Consider the following 9,292-nt stretch of genomic DNA (forward strand, 5'->3'; position numbering starts at 1 on the left):
TTAGCTGCTGTGTTTTCTGACGCTTTCTAAACGTAAGTTATCATATTACAAACCCAATTCCATAAAAGTTGGGACACTGTACAAATTGTGAATAAAAACAGAATGCAATGATGTGGAAGTTTTAAATTTAAATATTATATTTAGAATACAACATAGATGACATATCAAATGTTTAAACTGAGAAAAGGCATAATTTTAAGGGAAAAATAATTTGATTTTAAATTTCATGGCATCAACACATCTCAAAAAAGTTGGGACAAGGCCATTTTTACCACTGTGTGGCGTCCCCTCTTCTTTTAATAACAGTCTGCAAACGTCTGGGGACTGAGGAGACAAGTTGCTCAAGTTTAGGAATAGGAATGTTGTCCCATTCTTGTCTAATAAAGGCTTCTAGCTGTCTTCTTTGTTGCATCTTCCTCTTTATAATGCGCCAAATGTTTTCTATGGGTAAAAGATCTGGACTGCAGGCTGGCCATTTCAGTACCCGGATCCTTCTTCTACGCAGCCATGATGTTGTAATTGATGCAGTATGTGGTTTGGCATTGTCTTGTTGGAAAATACAAGGTCTTCCCTGAAAGAGACGATGTCTGGATGGGAGCATATGTTGTTCTAGAACTTGGATATACCTTTCAGCATTGATGGTGCCTTTCCAGATGTGTAAGCTGCCCATGCCACACGCACTCATGCAACCACATACCATCAGAGATGCAGGCTTCTGAACTGAGCGCTGATAACAACTTGGGTTGTCCTTGTCCTCTTTAGTCCGGATGACATGGCGTCCCAGTTTTCCAAAAAGAACTTCAAATTTTGATTCGTCTGACCACAGAACAGTTTTCCACTTTGCTAGAGTCCACTTTAAATGAGCCTTGGCCCAGAGAAAACGCCTGCGCTTCTGGTTCCCGTTTAGATATGGCTTCTTTTTTGACCTATAGAGTTTTAGCCGGCAACGGTGAATGGCACGGTGGATTGTGTTCACTGACAATGTTTTCTGGAAGTATTCTTGAGCCCATGTTGTGATTTCCATTACAGTAGCATTCCTGTGTGTGATGCAGTGCCGTCTAAGGGCCCGAAGATCACGGGCATTCAGTATGATTTTCCGGCCTTGACCCTTATGCACAGAGATTGTTCCAGATTCTCTGAATCTTTGGATGATATTATGCACTGTTGATGATGATAACTTCAAACTCTTTGCAATTTTTCTCTGAGAAACTCCTTTCTGATATTGCTCCGCTATTTTTTGCCTCAGCATTGGGGGAATTGGTGATCCTCTGCCCATCTTGACTTCTGAGAGACACTGCCACTCTGAGAGGCTCTTTTTATACCCAATCATGTGCCAATTGGCCTAATAAGTTGCAAATTGGTCCTCCAGCTGTTCCTTATATGTACATTTAACTTTTCTGGCCTCTTATTGCTACCTGTCCCAACTTTTTTGGAATTTGTAGCTCTCATGAAATCCAAAAGGAGCCAATATTTGGCATGGCAATTCAAAATGTCTCACTTTCAACATTTGATATGTCATTTATATTCTATTGTGAATAAAATATAAGTTTATTAGATTTCTAAATTATTCCATTCTTTTTTTACTCACAATTTGTACAGTGTCCCAACTTTTTTGGAATCGGGTTTGTATTATCAATACAGATTTTTAGTGGTAAGATCAGACCGCAGTCATTTATCTTGTCAGTGTGCTTGTTTTAACAAGAGAAATAGTCGACTTTCACTAATAACACAGCATAGTTAACTTACATACCACTGCATCCATATGAAGACGTTTTTCTGCAGGTTTGTCGTCGTCTTTTTCAACTCGCTCACTCTGGCTCGAATATGTAAGGCTTGATGGACAAGTCTTCCGTTGTTGACATTTTGTTAACGAGTGACTAAAAATGTTCTTTGAAGCTATAGTAATCGTATATCTCTTATCAAACTACAATAATGGCCGAACGGGGGGAGTTGATCCGACCGTGAACTGACCGTGAAAGACGCAACTCCTTTTTATTTAAAGGGGCCGTTTCGAAACAACTTGCTCACAGAAGCACATCAGAATGAGGATTTCAGACCCAAGCATTGCAGTTATGTTTTATATAGACCACAAATGTATGATTTATAAGTAAAAATGATTTAAAAGCATGATATGTACCCTTTAATTTCTTTTCGACTGAAGAAAGAATGACATGGGTGTGAGTAAATTATCAGCAAAAGTTTTTTCAAAAGTGAACTACTCCTTTAATTGAACGACTACTACTGGACTGGAAAAATCTTTAGTCGAGGGCAGCTGCTACATTTTTTTTAAATATATTAAAATAAAACAGTTATTTTAAGTTGTAATAATATTTAACAACATTACTGTCACGTTTTACCAACCCCAAACATTTTAATTATTTTGCATGTGTGAATTGTCGAATTGCTTCATTTTTCTTTAATGCTTAAAGGGGAGAATCAAGTGTAGCTTTACAAAAAACATTTTTTTATTTATGACATACTTTTTTTTTTTCAATTGCCACAGTATTTGGAAAATAGTATAAAAATTATAATAATAATGTGTGCTAACCACAGTATCTATCTCCTGTATCCAGGGAAATTTTGGCAGTGTGGAAATGTGCAGGTATGATCCCCTGCAGGACAACACCGGTGAGGTGGTGGCAGTGAAAAAATTGCAACACAGCACCACTGAACACATCCGTGACTTTGAGCGGGAAATCGAGATCCTCAAATCCCTCCAGCATGAGAACATTGTGAAATATAAAGGCGTGTGCTACGGTGCAGGTATGCGACTTGCATCTTTTGTTGCTTTACATGCGTCATCTTTTAAACGTTTTCCACACCCTCCTGTGTTGATTTGGTTGATTTGATTTCCAGTAAAAGATCAGACTTTGTTACGATTGCCTAAATTCAAATTTCTTGAAAATTATGAGTAAGAGTGTAGTGCTGTCAGATGCATTGGCATGTGCCCTTACACTTGGTTCAACTGTATGATTTGACAAAGTTTGATTCCAGACAAGCAATGAAATGAAATTAATGCATTTTTTAATGCATGTTGGAATTCATTGAAATTCAAATGTTATTGATTTTATTTTTAACAATTTATCCATGTATATGCTTTATTTTTTAAACCTTGCAATTTTTTTTTTTAAATCAAAAAATCTTCTTGTGAAATTACTTCCACAAGCTTGCATTTAGATCAGCCTTCGTCCAATCAATAATGTATTGGCTGTCATTCAGTTTTCTTCTACGCTTTCATTTAGTTGCAAATTTAATAACTAAACTTATTTTGTAATTTGACATTAAAACTTGCATCTGTCTAGAAGTGCTTGAATCATCTTGGTCAGATGATGATGCTTAAAACATTTGGTATGTTGCATTATGATGCATTGTGTATTAATGTTTTACTTCCATAAATGCACCAAACCCAGCTCTTGTCTCAAGGAGATTTGAATCCGAACCAGAGGAGAACCCCCAAACATGTGCATCATTTTTAAAACCGTGTGCATCCAGTTATTGAGCACTCTGATTTTTTATTTTTAATACATTGCATAACTGCTTCTGTCTTAAATGTCTGCTTATTGCAAGCTCTATCGTAATGTTTTGTTCTCTCAGGAAGGAGAAACCTTCGACTGATTATGGAGTACCTGCCTTACGGAAGTCTACGAGACTATCTCAACAAGAACAGAGACAGGATTGACCACAAGAAACTTGTACATTATGCATCTCAAATATGCAAGGTAATAAAAACCTTTCTTCTTGTACCAGTGGTTCTCAACCAGGGGGCCTCAAGATGAAAACAGGATTTGAAATGAGACAAAAAAAGCTTTAGAATAAGGTAAATTGAAAAACCAGTATTCCCTTTGCCCTTTAAAATGCACCAGGGTTCGGTAGAATCAAGTTGAGTGTGAAACCAGACCAACGTTGCGGGGGGCGCCGGGAACAAACGCGCCCAGTGTAAAAGCCCCCTTATAGACCTGATAATGTCATGTAAATTAAAATCTTAAGATTCCTTAAGAAAATCTTAAGAATCTTTATTATGCATTTTTAAAATTAATATACACTTTTGTATTTATGCCAAGCTCTAATGCTAAGTTCACACTACAGGATTTTAAGCCCGATTTGCAAATCGTTGAGCTCGCAGACAGGTCAGGGTGTTATCGCGGGGGATTAGCGGATCTGTTAGTATGAAAGAGCCAACAACGCAGCGAAAACGCTCACAGACGCGTCGCCGAGCCCAGAAAAATATCTAGCATGCTAGATATCCAGAGCCGTCGCGCGACTCAAACTCAATGATGTCATGAGTACAGCCAATCATAGCAACGCATGGGTTGAGGACACCAGGTAAATCTTAGTTTTTCTTCTTTTTTTTTGCATTTTTTTCCTCAGAGCAGATCGTCGCGCCAAAAGTGTGCAGCACTAGTTTCTGTCTGATGTCCATATTCATGTGTTGTGTTCTCTTCTTTGCTGGGTATTGGCGCAATATTTATTTATTTATTTATTTATTGCGTGTTTTTCCGTGACAACGTGGTTTGTAGACAAGATAGAATCGTTGGGTGATTAGTTATTGTCAACTCATTATTTATTTGATTATTTTCAGGATTTAGACTGTACCATAACAGCTCTCATTGAGTCACAAATGATTTGCTCTTATCCTCCGATGGTGGTTGTATCTCTATGTAGTGCGTTGTCAACTCGTGTAGTGAGTTACCTCTTGTTGTGGATCAATCACGTTGTGTTGTGTGGTGTGAACAGCTAAACAACTTGAACACTCCTGATTTCACTGAGAGCAAGTCATGTAGTGTGAACCGCACAGTTCAAATCATGTAGTGTGAACAAGGCTTAACAGGGGTTCTCAACACTGTCCTTCGAGATCCTCTTTTCTGCAGACTTTAGCTCCAAACCTGATTAAAAATAGAAATGGATGAGAAATGCCATAAACTAAATCATACCTGTTGACTTCTCTTATAAAACAGCATTTTTTTTTTTTTATAATAGTTATGCTAGTTGTTTTCGCTATGTTATTTTTAAACCATGGATAAACGTTCTTTGTGTAACTGTTCTTTAGCTTATTGTTTTTGTTTATGGTATTCAGCTACAATAAAATGTTTAAATAAGACCTAAAATAAATGTAAATGATAGACTTTATATGGTTGTTGTTTTTTACCATATCAGAATCGAAATTAGAAATTGATAAGAATCGGAAAAGAAACCCAACCCTACAGTAGTCTTGAATCTCCTGAAATTGTCACGTCTGCTACGTCTCCACAGGGAATGGAATACCTTGCGACAAAGCGGTACATTCACAGAGACCTGGCCACACGAAACATCCTAGTGGAGAGTGAGTTCAGGGTGAAGATCGGTGACTTTGGCTTGACCAAGGTTTTACCTCAGGACAAAGAGTACTACAAAGTTAAAGAACCTGGAGAGAGTCCAATTTTCTGGTATTTTTGTTTTTCATTCAAACCTGTATGACTTTCGTGTTTCGTTAGAATAGAAAAGATCATCAGCAAAGTCAGTCATATATTTTGTTCTAAACCTCAGTGTTTGTTGTCACAGGTATGCGCCCGAGTCTCTTACTGAGAGTAAGTTCTCAGTAGCGTCTGACGTCTGGAGTTTTGGAGTGGTTCTGTATGAACTCTTTACATACAGCGACAAGCTCTGTAGTCCACCTACAGTAAGGATCACAGCTGTTCTTTGCCATTTCTTGTTTTGTTTTCTGGACATTTAACAGTTGCTTCTTTGAATTGCTTTGGCTATGTAAATCACACAGGACATGTCCAAAGAACCTGTCAACGACACTACATAGAATAACTGTTAAATAAGAAGCTCTATTTTGTTGTGTTCAGGTGTTCCTGAGTATGATGGGTGGTGACAAGCAGGGACAAACGATAGTCTATCATCTCATTGAACTCTTGAAAAGAGGAAACCGTTTACCCCTACCTATGGGCTGTCCCTCAGAGGTACCAGATCTCAGAACACATTCAACACAGTGTCAAACTGTACTACATTTTTTCAAAAATGTAAATATTAAAAACTGTAGAAACACGTCACCACAGTCTGCGAAAAGGTTCTATTATAATGATTTCTGAAAGATCATGTGTCACTGAAAACTGGAGTAATGAAGCTGAAAATTCAGCTTTGATCACAGGAATACACAAAGGTGGGAGACTCCAGTCATATGAGTCCAGTCACAATTTTCTGGACTTGTCTAGATCTCTGAAAATTCTCGACTTGACTTTAGACTTGCTCCTTGTGACTTTAGACTTGACTCGGAAAAAAAAAATTCTCAATTTGTGATTTTATTTTTTTATGCGTCATAAGAGGGAACGCGGGTGGTAATGCAATCTGTTTGTGCGGGTTGAGGGAGAATAAAGTGTGGAGTGATGTAGCCAATCACAGACGTATGTTATTTTCTTGAACGCAATGGCCAATCAGAAGCATTTGCGATAGACTTCCCTCACCGCTCAAAACAGAGGATTTCCCAGCAGACAGAATTCAGCACTGAACAAAAAGTCTAATTATAACAAACAAAGTATATATGTTATGAAAGCTTGATTAATAATAACAGATGTGTGAGATCGTGATGAACTGTCAGCTTTTTAGGAATTACTAAGGGAGTGCACAGTCATGCCAAAACATGCGCACAGGATCTGCTTGCTTATATGGTTTGTTAATGGCTTAATAACAAATAATTTATCAGAAGCATTTATGCTGATGTGTTTGGTGGCGACACGTAGGCTAACTTAAGTATTTGGAGATACAGAAAAAAGTTTTTTGCAGACGGGAGTGGGACGAGACATAAATGTTGCGGGCGGGAGAAAGTAATATAGAAAGTAGTTGAGAACGTCAGTTATAACAACCCATGTATTAAAAAAAATAGCCGGGTTTAAATCATTTAAATGATTAGATTTGTTTTCTTTAAATATCCAGGTGATTTGATCCCATAACACAAAATATAATGTATGGAAATTTTGAGTAAGAACATACAATCTTTGGCATACAGTACTAATTTAGAATGCAATATCTTTTTTTTTTCTGTTTTTTTTTTTTACAAGATGGGGGGAAAAGTTGTAGTAATTCTTGTTTACTTGTGTTCATTTAATTTATTTGTAGTTTAGAGCATTTAAAGTCCTTCTTAATTGTATTTTATTTATTACACACAATTTATTTATTTCTGTAACCCATCAGCCCTCTGTGTCTAAATAAAGTAATAAAAGTCCCAGAGTTAAAAAATGTGTGCGACTTGGGATGACTTGATGACAAAGTTGCAACTTGACTTGACAAAGAGTATGACTTGACTTGACCCTTAACAACAGAATGACTTGACTTTGACTTGCAATGTTAAGACTTTGACTTGACTTTAGACTTGCATTTCGTGAGCTTAGAATTATAAGGTTCTATCTCCACTTTTGGTCGAAATTGAGTTTTTGACATAATCCGATCCGTTAGGTGTTTATTAATGCCTGTGTGGTGTTATTTTTGTAAAAAAAAAAAAAAAGATTAATAGATAAAGCGATAATAGAAGATTATACGACAAAACAGTTTTGCCAGCTGGGATGTAAAAAACTTTGATGCTCAATATCTCAGAACTACCCTAAACGGAGATAGAACCTTATAATTCTAAGCTCAAGATTTAGAGACTCACTCCCACCTCTGGTTACTCATTACATTTTACAATATCTTACAATAGAACACAGTCATTTCAATTGTAATAATATTTCACAATATTACTGTTTTATTGAATTTTTGATCAAATAAATGCAGCCCTGCTGAGCATAAGAGACTTATTTTATCTCTTTTTAAAAAATCTCACTGTACAAAAGCTTTTGAATGGTTGTGTATAATTGTGTAAATGATAAATAATTCAGGTCAAAAACCAGTCTTTGAAAATCAGGTCTTGTTAAACACTGACTTTTTGAATTCTTTCAGATGTGCGAGATCATGCAGGAATGCTGGGACAACGATCTCAGTCTTCGGCCAACCTTCAAGGAGCTCGCTCTCCGTGTAGACCTGATCCGGGACGGTAGCGATTCAGACCGATATGCCCAAGTGCCTGAGTTTTAAGAGAGAAGCTTCACTCGCTCACCGCTGCCGCCCAGATATCCAGCTTTGAGTCTGTCCTCTGGCCCTGTCCGCTGTCTTAAAATCCTTCTTTGTGCCATTACGGCAGATCTAACCCCAGTACTTGATCACCTCATCTTTTGTCTGTACAATTAATGTCATTTATATCAAGAATGGGTTTCTCTTTTGCTAGCAGTGCTGGCATGCGCCCCTCTATCAGCGATGGTATAAATGAATGAATCGTTTTATTAAGAAATGCAAGAGCTGTGGATTTTTACATCCATGTGTTTGTATGTACATATATAAAGATGATTTTCTAATTTTATAAAAATGAAATGAATTGTTTGGAAGCAGCGTCATGTAAATTAAGATTTAAAAAATATATGTAATTGTTATATGGTTGTTTGTTGTAATGCAGGTGGTGTCTGACTGAAAAGATATAAAAGATCTCGCTATTGTAAGGCTTTCTGGTTTTCTTTGAATAAAAATTGCCAATGTGTGTCAGTCATCGCTACAGCCCAACATAGCCGTTAATGAGCCATTTCCCAGTGGTATATTCCCCATTAACCTCTTTGTAAGCAATGGAAATGTGGAGTATGCGCTAACGTATTGCTCTTAAGCGCTACAGTCGGTCAAACTGCTATTCGCAATTATTCTATGGATCGACTATACATTTTTAAACAGTTTTTCCTCAAACAGTTTGATGTTTATTTCTTCAAGAAAGAACATGCGGTGTGTGTATTCTGATCCGTCAGGCCCCTGGAGCTTTGGAATGGCAATAGTGCGGGGTGTCAAACATAGACTTGACATTATCCTCTTACCGCTGGCTGGTTCCAGTTTTCACCACAACGACTGACCCTTGTGTTATTGCACAAATTTGAAAGTTTCTGAAATGAAACTGATCTGAGTACACTACTCTGATCTATTTTGTGACAATTGAAGCATGTTAACATAAGAAGCATTGGGCTGTAAGCCAAACATTCTGCTTTGCTTTGTCCTTTCGTTGTTTACTGAAATGTAAACGGTTCAGTCGTTTCCCACAATCCAAAGTGAGAACGACTTTCTGTAATTTCGGCCTTCACATTGTGTCTTACTATGAATAACTTAAGCATGCATTTTCATCTATCATGATTCACACTGCTTATAAAATCACAATTTGATTTGGATTATGATGCCAATTACTCTGCAGTTGAGAATGTCCTGATTTTGGTCCTGGATTAGACTCACTATTTAGTTAACATTTAAATGG

At 37.2% G+C, this 9,292-nt stretch overlaps 1 protein-coding gene across 2 annotated transcripts in view; it reads left to right on the forward strand.

Moving 5' to 3' along the window:
• jak2b (Janus kinase 2b) overlaps positions 1–8,504 on the forward strand; it is a 62,987-nt gene extending 54,483 nt beyond the window's left edge. For both annotated transcript variants that reach the window (XM_039661926.2, XM_039661927.2), the window contains exons 19-24: positions 2,574–2,763; positions 3,595–3,719; positions 5,251–5,423; positions 5,539–5,656; positions 5,829–5,942; positions 7,912–8,504. In XM_039661926.2, coding sequence (XP_039517860.2) covers positions 2,574–2,763; positions 3,595–3,719; positions 5,251–5,423; positions 5,539–5,656; positions 5,829–5,942; positions 7,912–8,046 — 855 coding nt within the window. In that variant the 3' untranslated portion in view covers positions 8,047–8,504. The remainder of the gene's footprint in view (positions 1–2,573; positions 2,764–3,594; positions 3,720–5,250; positions 5,424–5,538; positions 5,657–5,828; positions 5,943–7,911) is intronic.
• The last annotated feature ends 788 nt before the right edge of the window (positions 8,505–9,292 follow it).

Source organism: Pimephales promelas, chromosome 4 (genome assembly GCF_988280905.1).
Source record: "Pimephales promelas chromosome 4, fPimPro1.hap1.1, whole genome shotgun sequence".
In the NCBI taxonomy this organism is placed as follows: domain Eukaryota; kingdom Metazoa; phylum Chordata; class Actinopteri; order Cypriniformes; family Leuciscidae; genus Pimephales; species Pimephales promelas.